General features: G+C 36.6%; 1 protein-coding gene across 5 annotated transcripts in view; it reads left to right on the top strand.

The window, feature by feature from the left end:
- LOC118192392 (uncharacterized) overlaps positions 1-21,873 on the top strand; it is a 307,764-nt gene that overhangs the window by 83,737 nt on the left and 202,154 nt on the right. For 4 of the 5 annotated variants that reach the window (XM_085807708.1, XM_085807706.1, XM_085807711.1 and 1 more), the window contains exon 2: positions 9,239-9,524. In XM_085807708.1, coding sequence (XP_085663834.1) covers positions 9,424-9,524 — 101 coding nt within the window. In that variant the 5' untranslated portion in view covers positions 9,239-9,423. Of the gene's footprint in view, positions 1-4,326; positions 4,546-9,238; positions 9,525-21,873 lie in introns of those variants that run through there. The other variant, XM_085807707.1, reaches the window with a different exon arrangement.

The raw sequence follows: 21,873 nt of genomic DNA on the forward strand, positions 1-21,873 counted from the left end.
CTTTTCATGGACGACAATGCACCATATCATCGCACAGTAGCTGCCGAACAGCTCTTAGAGAGTGAGGATATTGAACGTATGGATTGGCCGGCACGATCTCCGGATCTCAATCCCATCGAGCATGTATGAGATTTTCTAGGCAGACGCTTGGCATCTCGTACCTTACCACCAGTAACGATCCCGGAGCTTCGATTGGCGCTGCAAGACGAATGGGCAGCAATGCCTCAGCAACTCATTGACACCCTCATTCTCAGCATGGGGAGACGCTGTGAAACCTGCCTAGCCGTCAGGGAAGATCATATCCCATATTAAAGACCGCATGTTTCTTGCTGGACACCCATCACAGGGATGTTTCGGCCTTCAGTCGCATTGCGCTCCATGCTACTTTTTCAATAAAGCTTCTTTTTATCCCTCTGATTTCTCTTTTAGTAAGTGTTGCTTACATTACTCATGTCCTTACGTATTGGGGATCTTACGGTATTAAATGTGTTGATTTCGAAAGCTTTTGTACAAAGGTATATTGAAAAAACCGTCTCGTCCTTAATTTTTGCACACCAGTGTATGTATCCTGATGTAATTTTGTCTGCTACCTGGCGTAGCTTCTGCCTTTAGCCCTCATTATTCTTTGTAATGTGCCTTATTTTATACGATTGTCTCCTAATTGCTTGTACACTGTTTATGGAAAGATCTATTGTTATGTGTAACGGTTTCGCATTATTGACATTTCTTTTTCCCGACTCGATAGACGTTTGTCGCACTGCATTTACCCCACGCATCCCTGAAGACTTCCTTCGCTGGACTTTGCTGACAGTAGCTTAATGTAGCAAATTTTGTCTCCGTCGATTCGTACTTCGTCACAAACTTCCTATGGTGTTCTTCACTAGATAATTGCTTATCACCTGTGAGTATCACCTTCTGCTGCCGTCTCATCTTAGAAAATCATAGCTGATAGAAAATTGTTGATGTTGTTATTCTGGGATAGCGATGACAAGCGGGGAGCCCAAAGAACAGCGAAATAAATTTCACCTGAGCCGAGGTTCCTGCACCTCCGGCGATGGGCCCACAATTCGTCCACGAGTTGGCTGAGTGTTTTTACATTTGTGAGCCAATCATTCAGGAGGTTTGTTCTGGAGTGGTTAATGCAAGAGGTTCCCCTTGTATTATGTAAAAACCACTTAAAAGGGGAAGGGATGAATTCATTGATGCAAACGCCGCTTTCCTGTTTCCTTGTGTCCCAAGATACCATTGTTTTCTTACCTACTGCTGTTCCTCAATCATTTCGCTATTTCTGGCCCAATTTATTCCTTCTCGTAACAATATAGCTATAAAGAAGAAGCAAAGAAAAACGGAAGGTGAAATCCACTGTGAATTTTAAGTTGAATGAACTGAGACTTGCGCGTTTAATTCGAAACTCAAATGGCCTTCCGACCTGTTTTATTTGTCAGGAAAAATTGGCTAAACAAGAAATCAAATGTGTAGTGACACTTCAAAACTAAACACGCCATTTAGTACTAAATATCCTGGCGGTGATGCAAGGAAGAAAGCAGTTGAGGAACTTCAGAAAAGTCAAGAAAAATAAAGTTTTGTATTTAATTACTGGATAGAATCTTTCAATGATGTTAATATTGCAAGTTTTTTTTATTAATCAAGAGATTCCTAGAAGAGGGAAACCATATGCAGATGACGAATACGTAAAAAGTTGTTTTAAAAACCATCGCCAGTTTATCGAATTTTTAGTTGAAATGGAGAGTACGCAGATCTGCTGCTGCATAACAATGTATGTTGGTTATCAAGAGGAAGCGTTTTTACGTTTCTCGTCCTTAATAATAGAAATTAAAGCATTTCTCTTTGAAAAGGGTGTTTATTATCCAGAACTGAAGAACGATCAGTGGATTACAAAATTTTATTTCATGTTAGACTTTACGTCTCATTTAAATCAGCTTAATCAAAACGTACAGGGAAAAGGAGACACAATTTTTTCGACGTTAGAAGAAATTATTTCATTTGGAAACAAATAATCTCTTTTTGTTTAAGATTTTGAGAGAGAATCTTTGATTCACTTTCCAAGCCTGTTGAAATGTCGCCAAAAAGTAATTCTGATATTGATATTTGCTATTTCAAAACAACAGTTTTAAATATCAGAGTTTTTCTCAGCAAGTTTCAGGAATTCAGAAACAGCAAAGCGACGTTAGCCTTTGTTAAAAATCCTCCTAATACTACTGTAACAGAACTAAATTTTACTCCCTTTAATATTGACATTGGTAACTTTGAAATCCACTTGATGGATTTAAAAAACAAAGAATTCCGGAACTTTGAACGTCTTAGCGCTCATATAGAAACACCGGAGAAAAACGAATTGTGAGCTTAGTTCACAGCATAAGTGGTCTTCTTTGAAAGACCTGGAGAAGGAAGATATGTTGATTTTTAAAATGTGGAATAGTATTCCTGACTCGTATAATCAGCTGAAAAAAACTAGCGTTTGCTGTTCTTTCTTTATTCGAGTCTACATATTCTGCGAACAATCATTTTCAAGCATGAACCTCATCAAGAGTAAATTGAGAAGTCGTCCTATTGATGAGAAATTGGAATCATGCTTAAAATTAAAAGCAACAGCATACAAACCTGAGTTATACAAACCTGAGTTACACAAACTTTCCAAGGAGATGGAGCAAGGAATTAGTGTTTGTTCGTTATTATCCATGGTTTAAGTTTTTGTATACTTTACAGTTTTACTCGTATTTTATCAATAAGTCGTATCGTTAATAAGTGTAAAAATCAGGTTTTATTCTGCATACCTATATAGTTTAACTTAGACTTGAAAATTGAAGTATTAAGTTAATTTTAGAGAGTATTGTGGAGTGAAAAAAAGATGTAGTGTTGAGGATTGAGAAAGGTATGTTAAGATGGTTTGGACATATAGAGGTTGAAGGAAAGAAGATACACGAAAGGAGTATACAAGACAAGTGTGGATGGGAAAGCTGGAAGAGGGTTGACCTCAGCGGATGTACGTTGATCAGTTTGAAGACGTTCTTCGTAAAAGCCAGCGTAAGAGTGCCTTATAAGTGAATAATAATATACCTACCTATATAATTTAAGTTTAAAAAATGTAGCTCGCAAAAGAGATTTCAGTCGTTAAACTGTTGATAATTGCCTCTGTTGACTAATGAGTTTGCCGACCACTGAGCTGTACTATATAAACTCTTAGCTGTAGTCTTACACCTACAAAGCAGAAGTATAAGTGATGTTTGAGCAATGGATTATGATTTTCAAGTAGACAAATTTTGCAAAGAAAGCTGAACTTAAACTGAAAAATGGGGCTTTTGCTTTCTGTAAAGTAAGACATGTGAGTACTTAATATATTCTGAATACTGACTCTGTTATGTATGGTATTTGCGTAACATATAAAATGCGCAGCTGAGAAAACAAAGCAAACAAAAAAAATTTGCTAATAATTAATTCTAATGATTATTTCAACTCTGTTTATACACTGTAACGTTGATTGTAAGTAAACAAATCAGCTGTGTGCTGTTATTAAAACTTATGAAAAATGAATGAAAGTGACTTCTTTTTAAACGTCAATTAAGAAGAAAAACATGTTTAAAGTGAATTGTGTGTTTTAAGCCAACGGTATGTAGTCATTTTTTTTTTTTAATTCTTCACAAACTAATTTAAGTATTTATATAATTGAACTCAATGAAATGGGATATTATTGGGGATTTATATAATTGAACTCAATGAAATGGGATATTATTGGGGATTTATATAATTGAACTCGATCACATATCTTTACCACACCGTATATGCTTTGAAAATTTCATGATATCAGTTGAGGAGTTATTTTACTATATTTTTAAAAAGTTACAATTTTCACTTTTCTTAAATTAATTCTGTTGTTAGTTTTCAGTTTATTTTTCTTGTGCATTTGCATTGATAACTGAGATCTAAAGAGTTCTTATTCAGCTCTATTTGAATCTATTTTGTGTATTTTGATATCTGTCCTGAATGTTGAAATAACTTTTAAGCACATATCTGTAGGCTATTCTCTAACTTACAGTTTTTATTAATTTGACTTTTGTCAGATGCAGCTAAACAAGCGAAATATCATTTAGATGCTTTAGAATTTCGTTTATTTAAACGGCTTACTAAGATCGATTGTTTCTGACCTCGAAATTAACCGGTACTTAAAATCAAGAAAATAAGGTCGCGCTTTCGAATTGGTCCATTGTAGAATAACCATTTGTATTCATAAAAACATTTCAGGCTCTTATTAATGAAGGTGGCAGACCTGTTTAACAATAGCTGCTTCTCCTGTCTAAATCTGCTTTACGAACTGAACCCAAATGTCTGTCTGTGTTAAGTCGAAAAATGTTTCTCATCATATATTCTGCGTTAATTAAAACTTCGCTTGAAATATTCCCTTGACTGCTTGACCAGTTTCCTTGCAGTTGGCATTTCCGTTGCGATAAGTCGCCCAGATGCTTGTTAAGCCCTCGTTGTTTTTAAATTTGCTCTTCTAATTGAGCTGCGTATGCACATTTCCTTCCGGTGAGTGATTCTGAAAGTACATTTTTATATTTGAATGTTAATTTTTAGACTTTAAAATCATTTAAGTGTGGAAACTGAAATTAATGCTAAGTCATGTATTTATGCATTATGCTGTGAAACGAAATATTAATATCGGACCTCTGTATATCACTTATATTTTTTCATCTTTGTGATTCTAAGCAGGTAAATATCGTAATTTACCATCTAAATGATGGCAATTATTCATATTTCATATATTATCAGCTGTGTTTGTGAATAAACTGCGTACTTTATGTATATGATTTTAGTGATAAAACTAGCAAATATTTAATTAATGAAAATTGATGGAAGTGCGATGAATTTCGAATATTGTAACTTCAGTAATTCTTTTGCAACTGTTGTATAATTCATATTTTTGCTTCTAATGTCTGTATTTTGATGACCAGAAGTTAAAAAAAGAATTCGGTGAGAAGAATTTTTTAGGCTTTATTTAGTTTCCATGTAATTATGATGGTTTTGAAGCATGGTAGCAATGAAAACTTTCAGAAGCCAAGAGATTTTGTGACGAAATATACATCTGAACTTCGATATCATCGACAGTTTTATGACGCTACATGCCCTTCTTGATTAGAAAGCCTTACATACAATGAAAGGAAGGTGTAAGATTTATCGTAGATATAGTAGTCAATTTCAGCCAATCTGTGTCTCAAAAATTAGTGTTTTCCTGCCTGTGCTTATGAATAAGGTAGTCTGAAAATTCTGAAGTTTGTTATTAGGTTCGAGTTTACTTTTTTTTTCTTTTTTCCCTCTCTGCTTAGTTAGTCGACCAGTGATAAATTTCGTGTGTTGGATTTTTGAAACCAGTGAGCAGAAAATGTTATTTCCTTCTTTTATAAGTACTACGAAAATGTCTTACATTAACTGGTTAATGGACTGAAGTAGTAAGCATTTCCAATGATTCGTTTCCTTTTCAGAAGAAAAGGTTGTTTAGTTTATTGATTTTAACATTAGTCTTTACAAGTCAGGAGATCTTTTCAATCTGATCTGGGCCTCATTTTTGTCGTTAGTGAATTATCAGTGTTGATTTGCTTAGGGAATGGCTAAACTTCATGTTATTAGGAACCACGTGTTAGATTCAGAAGTATTCAAGAACGGCAATAAAATAGTTGTATCACGTCAAAAGAATACCTGAATAGAAAAATCGTTTGAAGCAAATTAACAAGGAGTTCCTATTTCTTATTTAATGCGATTGTTTGTAAACGGATGTAAATAAGTTTAATAACTCTTTCTCAATATTCGAAGAAGTATGTTTCTAGACTATACTAATTTTATACTTTTATATGATGAAATGTACTTTTGTCAGATCGAAAACCAAGCTTTTTCTGCCGCTTTCCATTTTACTTTTGAATATAACTGGGATTTTATACGAGTAAATCGCAAATGGAGAAAGACGTAGCAGTCTTTACAAAAATGTAAAAAATGGTTTTAGTATAATTTGGCAGTCTATTATAGGTTTTGAATAAAAATGACAGATTAATATTTTTTCCACAAGACTGATGTTAGAATTAATTTACAGAAATCAAACTATTTAATTAATTCATTAGTTATGAAGTAGATCAAAAGGTATATTCCGTTTTAGCCACTACAAGATTTATCTAGGCATATATTAGTTCAGTAGTGTTTAAGGTGCATAATTAAAACAACGTATCCACAGTGTATTTTTCTGTTCTTTTGTCCGCCTAGTCATTACCTTCTTTAATAATTGCTGCCCACCAGGGTCCGAGCGGTAAAATCACCGAACATTGGTCGTTCGAGAATCTGTTTGGGTTGAAACCTCGCGTGTTCTATTTTTCGGGATACTAGTAGTTCGACCCGAATTCAAATCTTGGGGAAAGGGTTAGCTGCATGGGAGTTTTCGTGATTTTTCCTTTGTGTAACGTGAATACGAGCTGATTTCCTTTAAAAAACCTCTATCAAGGCATCCTTACCCATAGGCAGTTACCCCGCGGGTTGCTTTGCTTTAATCAGCTAATCTATCCTAACCTTTTTGTAATAATCACATCGCTGCAGTAGAAATTCACAGGAACGGAATTATTCGTATTTTGCCTGCTAATTTGACAATTAGCATATGGCTCATATTTTGAAACTGAGTAAGTAACTTAATTAAAAAAATAAGTTAATGAATGCTATAAAAAGCATGCTGTATCACGTTTCTGTTTCAAATTATTGAAATTACAATTCAGAAACATGACTACTCTTTCTGGCAATGCGAACCACATTTAAAGAACCAAAGAGCCGTAATCTAGCCTCCTTTCGGTCAGGACAAGAATCATTTGTGAATTGTTCATGTTGTTTTCCTTTGTTTCCTATCTGGTCAATTTTCTTGTTAGTGCACTGCAATTTTTATCATTCATTTTATAACTATGATTAAATAAGTGATTAAACGCAATGGAAACGCTAAATTGAAGCGTTGATTGCTTGGTTAATTGATTAAGGCTAAGCATAACAAGGCTATCTGCCTAAGAAGACGAATGCCTTCATGGAGGAGGACCTTCTAAGGAAAACTGACTTCCAAACATGATCGAAGTGGTTCTTCTTTTAAAATCTATTATTTAGCAAGGTAGAACTTCCTCCAAATTAAATTTTTAGCTACTTCTGCAACATTTAATTCTGGATAATACGAGCAGTGGGAATGGAATGGGAGACATGAATGTAATAATTTATCATAACATTTGCATCGTACTGAAATATGAAAAAATAGGCCTTTTTATTTAATTTTTTTAATTCAATCTAAATGTAATAAATATATTATAAGTGGAGAAATCTCGTAATTTTTGTGACGTCAGAATTACAAAATGAAGAAACGAATATATTTAGATTAAATGTCGAATAAATCCTGATGCATATTCATGTTCCTAAGACGTTACAAGTATGAATATTCTTATCCGGAATTAGTATCCTTTTTTGGTTAATCTTTGGATTATGGTAACTTGGCGATTTTTTGGCGAAAATTTGACGACCAGCCCTGCTACAGCAACCTGCTAGTTTTTGTTTGGACGCCATTTTGTTTTCACGAAGTAAAGGCGCATTTTTTTTTTTTTTTTTTTTGACTCAGCATATTTTTCCAACAATCTGCTAGCCGAATTATGCTTATGCTAGACATTTTACAGAACAAAAGTGCTTAATGACTTAGATTAGGTGCCAAATTGGCAGAAAGTGCAGAATCGCAAACTGCTTGCTGCGTTTTTAAGAATTGCACACACACGGTATCATCCATGTACACGTCGACCTATTTTCACTTAAAAAAAATCCCAGAATTGCACAAAAATGGCACTGCGCACACTCTTGACTATATCCATGTACACTGCTAAAGTCCTAGCTAGTAACCTTTATCGCCTTACCAAAATGTCGCCAAACTACCTGTTACCATATTCCAAAGATCAGCCCCCCCTTTTTTTTTAGTATTGAATAACGCTAACGCGTTTATGCCTATTACGTTAGAGCACCGAGAGCGTAAACATGGTCTAAGAGGCCACAGTTGGGTTTTGGTGGTAATAAGCCAGCCAAACCAAAGCAGATATACTCCTGATGCAGGGGAAGTTTGTGTCTGATTTTCTGCCTTTAGAATGCTAAGCGAAATTATGATATTGAAGCAGTTTCAGCAATAATACTTTAGAAGTATTCCTGCAAGCCTTGATCATGTAATTTACAGGGAGTGGGATCATACTTGTGTCGTTTACATACGTTATCGTACGATTGATTATGTCATTTCTGGTAACTGTGTATATGTATTGTGCGAGGGAATCTCCTGAAGTATATACATTTTAAATTGTAGAATTTATGTTTCGCGTTATAAATTTAACATTTGTTCGTCGTCCGTTTATTGTTTTTGTTATAGTTGATTAACAGAAACACTGCAAAAAAACTGCATGTAGATCATCAGGGAAGGTGATATACTATCAGTACAGAAAAGAAATATCCTAGAACTAGCTGATAAAGAACTACATCAGCGTGCTTTACATGGTAAATACCGTAGTATTATTCATGCGATACATGCTGTTCTTTGATTTGCCTCTAGTTTATCCAATTCCATCCAATACAGCCTCTGTGCGGTTGAAAATTTAGGATTATTCAAACTGGCAAAATGCCTCTAGAAACAGATCCATTAATTACTTAAATTTGCAAAGATAATTGCATACAGTTGTGGATAGTATCAAGAGGCAAATGTAATCCAGCGTACTGTATGGGAATGTTACACGAAACTGAAATGCTGTATTCTAGAGTTCTCTTTGTGAATGAACATCTGACATTACATCTGATTACTTTTAATCTTTATTAGATGGTGTTTATCAGCATTGAAAATGTGGTATGACTAGTATAGCTATGACTAGCACTGGTATATGTTACAACTTGTATGATAAATGTGGTATGACTTGTACTGAAGAAAGATGTATGTCTCCGTGGAAGATTTTCTAGGTTTGAATCTAGTAAGATGTGGATTTTTTAAATGTTTACAATGAAAATGTTATCAACACATAAATTTTTTTTCTGCATTTTAATATATTTATGTATTTTAAAGAATAAAGAAATTTATTCGAGAGAATGTTGTTTACTTCTTATCGTTGCACATGTAAGTGAGTTTTAACACTTACTTTAATACGAAATGAAGTGGTCTATGAAAGCACTAAAACTTTTTTTTTTTTTTATTTTACAGGTACTTTATTTTATTACTAATACTGCTGTGCCATATTCTTCAGAGTAATGTTTGAACATATACTCATGGTAATGTTTAATTCAGAACAAAACATACCATTATGATCCTCCTCTTTGGCCAGGCTGAGGTTAATCCTCTGTGAGCATTATTTCTAACCGAAAGGATAGTCGCCTTCCACTAAAATTATGGCTGACTTAAGTCATCTCTCGCCATCTGAGTATGAAAAGATTACTAGCGTTCTGAAGAGGGATCGAGAATTAAGATCTATGGAAGAGGCTCGTATTCGGTGAGTGATTTTTTTTTTTATATATTTTATTTCCTAAGTTAATTGCAGTTTTTATCACTTAGGATGGAATTATATTAAATTGTTCTTTATACAGGGTGAATCTTAAAAAAGTGGGCAAAACATTACAGGATGATAGAACGCAGTTATACGAGTAATATTTGTCATAGAAATATATGGTCGGAACGCAAGCGGTGAGAAGTTAAAAGGTAGTTTTCCACTCTCACATTTAAAGAATTAACGCAAGAATGAGAGGTGATACTTTAGAAAGCATTTTATTAACAGGAATGTAAATTGATGTACATTGCCCGGGAAAAAAAAAAAAAAAAAAAAAAGTTTAATATCATCTACCGTTCTCCTCGGCCGATTGACGAAATTCACATTGCGTTTTTCATGTCTCGAAAGCGGCCCACCAGCGTCCGAGCGGTAAAGTCGCTGAACGCTGGTAGTTCGGTCCGAGGTTCGAATCCCGCGAACGGGCTGGCTGCATGGGCGTTTTCGTGGTTTTCCCCATGTGTAACGTGTATACGAGCCAGTTTCCCTTAGAAAGTCCTCCACGAAGGCATCCCTCCCCTTAGGCAAATAGCCCTAGTGTGCTTGGCCGTAATTAAATAAACCAAACCAAACTATGTCTCGAAAGCGCGACTTACGGTATGTATTAAATTTATATATAGCAGTGTTCTAATATAGGTATTTTGACACAAAATCGGACTTTTTCTTAAATGACAATTTTTCCATATTTCGAGTCTACGACTCAAATTATGCCAAACTGCCAAGTTTTGTAAAAATCGCACCAGTAATTTTTAAAAATTTAGCTGCTCAGTGTTAATTGAATTTGACATATATTTATTAATATCTCTTTTTTTTATTAAACTTACTTGATTCCTTTTTCCATAATTCGAAATGTACGCACTTTTTTATGATTAATTTTTAAAATTTGTATTTTTAAATATTTTTTATAAATTTTTCGAAAAATGTTTTGTATTAAAACCTATAAAATTTTTAACATCTTCTTAAAGTAGATGTATTTCTAGGCCACACCTGCAAAAAAATTAGAGTTATTTATTTTTGTTAAAATTCTTTAAAAGTATGAACGATGACTTTTTTACCCGCTCGTGTACAATGTTGAAAAGGGAAAGGAAAATAGGTTGCTATAAATTAAGAAGTTCGCCAAGTGAATTATTCTTGGCGCAAACTGAAAAAAAAAAAAAAAAAAAAAATGTGCCAAGAAACAATTTTTGAATTTCTCTGTAAATTTTGCACCATATTGTACAAAATTTAATATTTAGGCATAATTTGAGTCGTAGAATCGATATATAGAAAAAAAATTTGGCATGTCATTTCAGAAAATGTTTGATTTTGTATCAAAATACCTATATAAGAACAATGCTATATATAACTTAATAAGGTTATATATATCCTCAGTCGCGCTTTCGAGACATGAAAAACGCAATTTGAATTTCGTCAATCGGGCCAGTAGAACGGGAGATATATAACTATCCCCCCCCCGCAGTGTACATGCTCAAAGAAATTGCTCAAAAGACTTTCCGCCAGCTGTAATGCAGACATCACACCTGCTGAATAGGGATTTGCGCACGTTTTCGAAGACACTAGGCATTTCCCGAGGAACGACGGCGATCCTCACGACCAGATCCATATTGGTTTCAACTCGGCAGTCGTAGACTAGGCTTTTCATATGATCCTACAAAAAAGTGCAAACACGAGAGATCCGGTGATCTTGGTGACCAAGCTATGGGACCATCTCGACCAATCCATTGCCCTGGAAATTTGTAGTCCGTATAACCAGTCATCTTCTCGGCAGTCCTTGATAGAAAATGCCGTTGGGTGCGAGGACCGACCCTCTTTAAACCATTTACAATTGCACCTAGTAACTCGCCGTTCGCTTTCCGCTCAAACTTTCTATGATGAATATTGCTTGTATAGCTGCGTTCTGTCTTAAAGTTTTGCCCTTTTTTTCAGATTCACCCTGTATATGTGATACAATGTATTTACAATTGTTTTGCTTTCTCGCGTGGCCTACCAAATGTCCTGATCGATAAGACTGCTGAACTGCAGTAGTTTGATCCGAATTAGATTTTTTTGATTTATGTGATTGCGGCAAAGACTCAAGGGCTATCCGCCTGAAGAGAGTGATGCCTACATGGTGGACTTTCTAATGGAAACTGGCTCGTATCAGCCCGTTTGTGGGATTCGAACCTCGTACCGAACTACCAGTGTTCAGCGGCTTTACCGTTGGGCCCGATCCGAATTGGAATTTAGCGGACTGATAATGGTCATTTTTGTGGCTTTCTCCATGTATAACGGGAATATGAACCCGTTTTCTTTGGGAAGTCCTCCACAAAGTCGTTCTTGCCTTGGAGATAGTCTTCGTGTGCTTTATCTTAAAGTCAATCAATGAGCCTCTGCACTTTAACAGCGGTCTTTCGATAACCAGTTGGTGATTTGCCCCCAACCTTTGAAAAACATATTTTGAATATTGAATTGCATATTAAATCTTGTGAATACTTAGCAATTTAAATTTAAAAGGAAATGAAAACATTTTAAACCGAGCCGCGGGTTGTGTTTCATTACAGTAAAGAGTTTTAACCTTATTAAGTTATTGACAAAAACAGTATACATTTTCTTGCATAAATTGTAGTGAAAATGTGAAGAAGCATTGAATGGGGGGAAAATGCGTTTTTAAACATGGCTCATATTTATTAATCATAACCATTAAATGAAATATAAATGAATGAAACTGGTATTTAAAAAAATGCCTGCAAATAAAAGTTGTGCATGTATCTACTATTTATTCTAAGATTTGATAATCTGCGGACTCCGGAAATGCAGTTTTGAAATTCTAGAAAATTACCAGAGAGCGCTGCATCGCGAAATATCATTATAATTTACACTGAAGTGACAAAAGTCATGGGATACCTCCTAATATTTTGTCGGTCCTCCTTTTGCCCGGCGAAGTGCAGCAACTCGACGTGGCATGGACTCAAGAAGTCGTTGGAAGTTCCCTGCAGGAATATTGAGCCTTGCTGCCTCTATAGACGTTCATAATTGTGAAAGTGTTGACGGTGCAGGGTTTTGGGCACGAACTGACCTCTCGATGATGTCCCATAAATGTTCGATGGGATTCATGTCGGGCGATCTAGGTGGCCAGATCATTCGCTGGAATTGTCCAGAATGTTTTTCTAACCAATCGCGAACAATTGTGGCCCGGTGATATGGCGCATTGTCGTCCATAAAAATCCCATCGTTGCTTGAGTACGTGAAGTCCATGAATGGCTATAAGTGATCTCCAAGTAGTTGAAGGTATCCATTTCCAGTCAATGATCGGTTCAGTTGCACCAGAAGACCGAGTCCATGCCATGTAAAAACAGCCCAGACCATTATGGAACCACCACCAGCTTGAACAGTGCATTGTTGACAACTTGGGTCTATGGCTTCGTGGGGTCTGCGCCCCACTCGAACCCTACCATCAGCTCTTTTCAACTGAAATCGTGACTCATCTGACCGAGCCACGGTTTTCCATTCGTTTAGGGACCAACCGATATGCTCACGAGCCCACGAGAGTCGCTGCAGGCGATGTCGTGCTGTCAGTAAAGGCACTCGAGTCGGTCTTCTGCTGGCATAGCCCAAGGAAGACAAATTTCGCCTCACTGTCCTATCGTACACGTCCCTCGTACGTCCCACATTGATTTCTGCGGTTATTTGACGCAGTGTTGCTTGTCTGTGAACATTGACAACTCTGCGCAGACGTCGCTGGTCTCGGTCGTTAGGTGCAGGTGGTTGGCCACTGCGCTGTCCATGGTGAGATGTTATGCCTGAAATTAGTTACTCTCGGCACACTCTTGACACTGTGGATCTCGGAATGTTGAATTCCCTAACGATATCCGAAATGGAATGACCCATGCGTCTAGCTCCAACTGCCATTCCGCTTTCAAAGTCTGTTAATTCTCGTCTTGCGGCCATAATCACGTCAAAGCCTCTTCACATGAGAACACAAATGAAAGCCCTGCCAAAGCACTTCGCATTTATACATTTTCTACGCGATACTACTGCCATCTATATATTTGCATATTGCTATCCCATGACTTTTGTCACTGCAGTGTATATATTTGTATTTAGTTAGTTACAGGATTTTTAGCAAGTAATCTTTTATCAATATTTTAGATGCGCAGATATTTTTGTATGTATTTTTAAAATACTGAGAATTTAAGATAGGGCGAGGGCATTGCATATATTCCATGTCTCTTGTTTCAAAATAATCTAATAACGCTACAGAGGCACCTGAACTAAAAGGTGGTGAATGATGATTCTTCACCACCAGGATTTGGCCTCTAATCCCTAGTCGCCCTTTAAAAGGAGCAGTATATAAGGAATTTTCTTCTTCATTTCTGCATGCTTTCGGGGTGAAACGGTAGCGCACTCGGCGCGTATTCGAGAGGTCAAGGTTCGAGTCCTGCCGAGGGCATTGCTCATTTTTCATGTCTCCTGCTTCAAAATAATAACCTAATGTTTCTGCAGTGGCGCTTGATTCAAAAGGATGGTAGACAATGATTCTTCACCACCAAGATTTGGCTATTGGGTCCCCTAATTCCTAGTGGCCTTTTAAAGTTGGAAGAATATAATATATTTTCTTCCACCTTTTTGGACGCCTTCGTGGTGTAACGGTAGCACACTCATCGTGTATACGAGAGGTCTAGGTTCGAGTCCTGGCGATGGCATTGCTCATTTTTCACGTCTCTCCCATCAGGGGGAAAAAAATATCTAATGACTCTGGAAGACGCAATTCTTTTATAAAATGAAATGAAAAGAATGTTGAGCAAGCCCATTGTGTGCAGAATATAAAAACAGCTGCGCGGCCGCGTACCCGCGCAACTTTGTTTCGCCGGAATGAGCTGATTCGTTTGGCGTTTTCAAAGTTTTCCCAATGTTTAGTCTAAATTTAAGGTAGTTACCATTAGAAAGTATTCCAGCCCAACAGCTATCGAGTGACAAAACCGTTGAATACTTTTAGTATGAACTGGATTCAGAACCTGGCAAACGCTTTGGCTACAACAGTTTTCGTCGTTTTTCCTGCGTGTGATGTGAATAACCTTCAAAATTTCACTTCTTCATTTCCTTTCGAAAATCCTCCACGAGGTGATTCATTCCCTAGCCGTCATATGCTTTATCTTAATCGATAACCAACCGTTATCGGAAACATATGCCGAATGATTTTCTTCAGGAAGATATATGCTCAAACTTTGCCTATTGGCCATCCTTAAATTAAATGTGTTTTTATAACACGGTTTTGTTATCGGAGTAGTTTCTAGTGATGCTGGCTGTCTTATCTTTGGTCCCGAGTTCAAATTCCAGTGAAGGTATGGATGTCTGAAAATGTACAGTGTCTTTGCAGCATGGAGGCGCTTAAAATACTGGCGAGCCGAAAGCCCTTTCGAATGATTCGGTGAGAGGAGAAGAAGGTGGGAAGCTCTAGGATTCGTTCGTCGGAATGTTCTCCATCAAAATTGGGGCGGAGCCGTTCAGTTAGTGCTCTGAGAGTATACCTGTATAATCATTAGTAAAATTCTGGTGTCCCTCCCATCTTTCCTATCTTTACTTGAAAGTAAGTATTGTTAATGAAAATGTTTTAAAATGTATCTTCGTTCTCTGTTTATTGAAATAACTAACCTAAGACACATACTTCTTATATTTAAGAAAATTTTACCGCAGTCAGAATGAAGTGATAATGAAATTATGTTTTGCTGCCGGAAGTGTCAAGCTGGCGCTTATATCCCTATAGATAAAATTATTTGGCGCATGTTGGAAAAGATCTAAAGTTTTTCTAGCAAACCAGCTAGCTCTCGAGTATTATGTGCAGTAAGGAAACGCTATTTTCAACTAAGTAAAATGAAATATGTTTTTAAATTTATATTTTCTTCGAAAGCTTGAGAAAATCACAAAATTAGTTATGTAGTGAAAGGAGAAGGTAATACTCGTGTTATTTAATTATTTACATAAGTTACTTTTATGAACTAAAAATAAAGTTATATTTACATTTAGGTAAGTTATAATCACATATTCACTGTACATTATTTATGCCACAAAACTCAATCATGAGTTTCGGGTCAAATCTGCATTATCTATTTTTACCTATAAATCTATTTATCATCTATAAATTGATGTTTGAGCAAGTTTTTATTTTAAAGAAATTGTACATTTGATTTAATAGTGGCTCCTAATTAATTAATTCGAAAAATTTCAAAACTGGACATGCTTACTTATTTTTCCGCAATGGTTTATTGTTTTTGCAGACTAGTGCATTACCAACTCTCTATTTCGCGTTGAATATGAATTTAGTTTAAATTTTCGATTTAATATATTGATATTGCCACCAGTTATTCCGACTTACAACGCATAATTGGATATTGGTTTAGAACTTTTTCTTTAGTTTATTGTATTATGTATATATTTTTAAATATAACCTTAATTTTACATCTTATTATTTCAAAGCATTCTTCTGTAGCGGCTAAGAATGTTACGCAATGAAGTTCTTTCATGGAAAGGGTGGAGTTAAGTTTAAGGTCGCTACAAAAGCGTTTATAGAAATCCTGTGTTTGAAACTTGAGATACGAGTAAATGTATTATTGTTACTTTATCTTGTCAGGATGGAGTGGATGCCAGCTGTTTATTTTCCACCCTTAATAACATTTTTATACCGAATATTATCTAGTTTTGGATTATATCACTTCCCCAAAGCACATGTTGTACCTAACTTTAATTTAGAAGCGGAAAAATGTTTCTATAAATTTTCCCATAAAAATGTTGTTAATCTTTTTTCAATTGTTTTTAATCTTTTGAACCATAGTTTTCCGAGGTAATTTTCGATGAGTTTAAAAAGTTCTTATTTTCCTTTTGATCTGAATTTTGTTCGTATATTAAACACTGTGGATTTATATTCTGCTACAAATCGCTTAACTATATTCTATTTCCGAGTTTTTAATTTAATTATCGCAAAACTTTTCTTAACCACTTGCGCTACGATTAAACTTCACGGTTGCGGTGCCGTGCATTACAATATAACAAGCGGTAAAGTGTCTCATTTACGCCGCTCCACGTCTGCGAGTGCAATCCAGAGCCACTCCGCAATTTTTAATCATTGGCATTGGAGCTGTAAACTCGAGAAATAAACAATCTCGTTGTTAGGCGACGTGTGCACCACGTCGCTATGTTATTTTCATTTTTGCGATAAATGCCTATCGACGTGGTGTTACGTTGCTCGCGGTTTGAGACAAAAGCATCTCGACAAGCATCGCACGTCTTTTTAGCGCAAGTGGTTAAGTGCATTTATCGCGCCGCATTTTTATAAACGCCTGGCAGGGAAGTGGAGGGGATTTGAAGTACGCCGAATGTAACTATTATGAATGATGAATTCGATTTCGCTCTTGTGACAAGTAAGTACTGCATGTAAGTAAGTGGGTGTTTCATATGTTTGACATGAGGGCAAGGGACTGTTTATAATATTAGTACTTACTAATTGCAAGTAAGAAATATGTTTTGCTTAATAAATTATGACAAAATTGAAGAGGGTTGTCTGTGTAAGGGAAAGGATGCTTACGTAAGGGACTTTTTAGGGAAACTGGCTTGTATTCATATTACACAGAGAGGGATTATGAAAATGCCCAATCAGCCAGCCCGTTTCACAAGCAATCTTAGCCACTCAACCACTAGTAGGCGAAGTTAATTTGTATCTTCCATTAATTGTATTTGTGATTGAAACTTTTTGCATATACGTATATTTGCAAAACTTGTTACATGGTCAGTATAGTAGTAAAACTTGTTACATGGTCAATATAGTAGCTAAAAAGTAGACAGTAGTGTGAATGGGGCTGATAGTCTGAGCTATGTAAATCCCATTTGTGACTGAGTAATTTTCTGTTTAAATGGCCCCCAAAAGTTTTAATTTCGTTTCGCCCTGCTTTTATGTAAAGTAGTACGAGGGCCAAAAATTCTGCCTGGGAGGTTTTGTATGATTTGCTCATTATATCCAACTTGGAATATTCAGTCTTCATGAATAATAATTGTAGGCATATTTGTGTCTGCTGTTAGTTACAGAAGTTGAGCACCACTAGTGCCAGTAGGACTTTGCCGTACTTCATCCGAATTTTGGTCGAGACGAATAGATTGAATATCAGGGTTTCATACCCATATTCTATATCTTCGTACCGTCTTTCGAAAAGACTCAGATATTTACACGAAGTAGAAATATTTGAGACCCGTCGATTCGAAAATTTTTTGGAATGATATGTTCGTATTCTGTCCTTCAAAATGCTTACTGATAGTTCGACTTGGGTTCGACCCCGGGAGAAAAGGCAGGGTACGTGGTTTGTTTTGTTTTCGTAGTTTTTGGCATGTGTAACGTGAATACTAGCCAGTTCCTCTTAGAAGTCCTCTACGAAGGCATCCCTCCTCTCGTCTTGGACAAGCGGGCCTCGTGTGCTTTGCCGTATTTAAATAACCTAACCTGTGTATCCTTTGGGGTGCTTTCAATCAAAATTGAGATGTGAGGCAAAGTCATGCTGTCAGCACTTGTGTCCAATGTCTGTAACCAATGACAGATGTAGCTTGTACTTCTCTGCTGTTGCTTTTGGCTGTTCACAATTAAGGGATTGGTGATAACAGTATGAGTAACAATATATTTTATGGCACTCATTTAGGCTGAGCATCTAATTTTGAGATTGCCTTTACATTAGTTATAAAGATCGGATATTCGAATCAACTAATGTTACAAAAGATTCGAGGCTCTTAAATTCGCATGTCATTCGAGACTTTCCTAATTTAATTAGCCCCTAAGACTTTTAAGTATGGAAAAATTAGTTTCATTGAAGATCAATAAAGTGCTATTGTTGCAGTTTTGGTGGTATTTGGATCAACCACAACAAACTTGTAGCGTCATTTGGTCCCACACTACAAGTGACTTTTAAAATAACTACGTTTTTGACTTGAAAAAACGAAATTCTGAACAGATTTTTAGCATTTGAGGTTTAATGATGTTAACTCCTTAAATAACACTTCCTTTCTCTATATTATGTTTTTATTCAAAAAGAACCTGGAAAATACAAAATGTTATTCATTGCTATGTTATTTTTTCTTTTAACACACTGTGGTATCACATAGACACTTAATACTAAATCATCCCTTTTTTCTCATTGGGTTTGATCTTTGAATTGTAAATTAATTCCAGTTTATTTCAAAATATTTATAGGGATTTATATTTATTTTAAATAACAAATTTTATTTAATCCGCTTTTCTTTCCTATAAGCCTACATTCCCCTAATTGTCAGTGCCAGAATATTTAAATTTGGTTGCGCGCGTGAAGGAATGAAAATTTTACCTTGAAGAAAGAGTTAAAAAAACCAAGTTTCAGTAGGAAAGAGGAAGAGTTAGGTTACTACCGCCACCTCTGCTGTTTAAGCGGTTACTTCCAGAGTTATTGCTGGTTCTTCTGGCTTTAATTGCATTTACTTGCTGCCACTAGTTTTCGACGGGGGTTTAAGAAATGGTATTTAACTGAGCCCTGTAGTTTAGTTCTATCCCTTGTTCATATCTTCAAATTTTTAGTTTCGGTATCTGATTTCAGTTATCGCCCTAGAAGAAGCGTAATTTGTTAGCGTCGAGTTGACGCATTGTAAATTTTAAAGAGTTAATAAAGGGTACTTTTAACCCTTCTTCTGTGAAGTTACTATGCTAATTTTCACACAAAAGTGAATCCAGTGGACTCTACATTGGCGCCCGAATTACTACGCGAATCCGATGGCCAATGAACAGAACGAACAAGTATCCCCACTGGGCTCAGAAGTTGTAGAACCAATGGTGATCAGCCCCTTGGATGGATTTGGCTTTCTGATACAGACGATGAGGGTGGCAATTAAACCAGCGGTGGTATTTCACGGCAAGAACTCCGTCACTTCATTTTTGGAAGCCCTTGATACTCACTTCCAATTGTATCCGGTACCTTAAGGTGGCTATTGCCTCGAGTCCCCTCCGAGGACAGGCGGAGTCTTGGTGGAAAGGAATCGGGAAGTACTTAACTTGGAGAAGTAGGAAGTATAACCTATACATTTGAGAATTTCAAAGCGGCACTTCTAAAAGCGTTCCCGATAGTTAAAGATCGTGCCAAACTTGAAGCTGAACTGTACAGCTTTTACCAGCGGAAAGTTGAACTTTAAAGTCAAGCTAGTGAATATGCTGTACGGAAGGAAGTCCGACAGCGAAGTCATCGAAATTATATTACCAAGACTACTACCCGCAGTTCAGGATTTCCTGGAACTCCGAAATCCACGGACAAGGGAAGAATTATTCGAATTAGCCGTAAAGTTCCAGACTCAGCGGATAGCAGAAAAGTGAAGATTCCCAACCCAGAGAGCCCACCAGCGGCCGAGCGGTAAAGACGTTGAACACTGGTAGTTCGGTCCGAGGTTCGAATCGCGCGAACGGACTGGCTGCATGGGCGTTTTCGTGGTTTTCCCCATGTGTAACGTGTATACGAGCCAGTTTCCTTAGAAAGTCCTCCACGAAGGCATCTCTCCCTTTAGGCAGATAGCCCTCGTGTGCTTTGCCATAATTGAATAATTCAATCCAATCCAATCCCAACCCAGAGATATAATCAGCAGTTCTCTCGACAGCTGGCCAAGGAAAGAAATAAATACAACGGAGGAAACGTTTTTTAGCCAAGCCGTGAACGAGCAAGAATGAAAAGGATGAAGCCAAAATCTGCCAGAGTGCCCAGAAAACATCAGGAGGAAAAACGGCTTTAAAACGGATAGAGGGGGCCTGAGAATTTGAGGGTCCAGACCCTCTGGGCATCGCAAAATCCCTCCAAAATGTACGTAAATACGATGGTAGTGAAAAATTCCCAACTACCTGTAATACAAGTTCTATGAAACAGTGTATTCGTGGAAACCGAAGAGGAAGGAAATTTTCTAAATTTAAATTTTTATTTTAGAAATTTTAGAAAAGTAAGGCTGTTCAAAAATAATACGACGGAAATCATAACCGTCCAAAGGAAAGTTTGTGAATGCGTCGGAAAACTGTCGCTTAATGTGCAGGTTAAAGAAGAAAATTTAAAAGTCTTATTTTTCGTGGTAAAAAATTTACAAAATAAAGTCATCTTGGAAACTCAATTCCTTAGGGCCGCGAATGCAAGAATTGATTTTTCAAGTAATTCAATCATGTTGAATATGGAGTAAAGGGTGGTGGAAGCTGATAAAATTCCAGAAGTTGACCTCCATGCATCTAAAGCAAGATGAAGGAACCAAGCTATAAGAACTTGTTAATTAAATTGTGTTCATTATTTTCTGATAGGCTAGGGAATACATAGATAGTAACTCATTCTATTGAATTAAAATCGAGTAAACCTTTTAAAGCGAAACCCTACAGATACGTTAAGAAGAAAAGAATAGAATTTCGTATATACAGGGGGGGGGGTGGCTGCGAACGGGCTGGCTGCATGGGCGTTTTCGTGGTTTTCCCCATGTGTAACGTGTATACGAGCCAGTTTCCCTTAGAAAGTCCTCCACGAAAGGCATCCCTCCCCTTAGGCAGATAGCCCTAGTGTGCTTTGCCATAATTAAATACACACCACCACTCTCACATTTAAAGAATTAACGCAAGAATGAAAGGAGATACTTTAGAAAGCATTTTATTAACAGGAATGTAAATTGATGTACATTGCCCGGAAAAAAAAAAAAAAAAAAAAAAAAAAGTTTAATATCATCTACCGTTCTTTTCGGCCGATTGACGAAATTCACCTTGCGTTTTTCATGTCTCGAAAGCGGCCCACCAGCGGCCGAGCGGTAAAGTCGCTGAACACTGGTAGTTCGGTCCGAGGTTCGAATCCCGCGAACGGGCTGGCTGCATGGGCGTTTTTGTAGTTTTCCCCATGTGTAACGTGTATACGAGCCAGTTTCCCTTAGAAAGTCCTCCACGAAGGCATCCCTCCCCTTAGGCAGATAGCCCTCGAGGCTTTGCCATAATCACACACACACACACACACACACGTATATACAGGAGATGTTAAAGAATAAAATTATAACTCCCATAAATAGTGAATATGCGAGCCTTGTTGTACTCTGTAGAAAAAGGAATAATTTGCTCCACCTCGGATCCAAAATCTTGGCGTTTTGCTATTGATGTTCATATAAATCAATTCAATATAAATAACACATTACCAAGAAGATCAAACACGTTTTTATTTTTACACATAACAAATGGTTTAATTTAAAGTAAAAATAAAGAACAGTTAACCAAAAAATTCTAAAATGAAAAAAATTCGGAGGCATTTTAAATAAACATATG

The sequence above is a fragment of the Stegodyphus dumicola genome, chromosome X1 (assembly GCF_044657685.1).
Source record: "Stegodyphus dumicola isolate Sdum_Otavi_A_Nest chromosome X1, ASM4465768v1".
Classification (NCBI taxonomy): Eukaryota; Metazoa; Arthropoda; class Arachnida; order Araneae; family Eresidae; genus Stegodyphus; species Stegodyphus dumicola.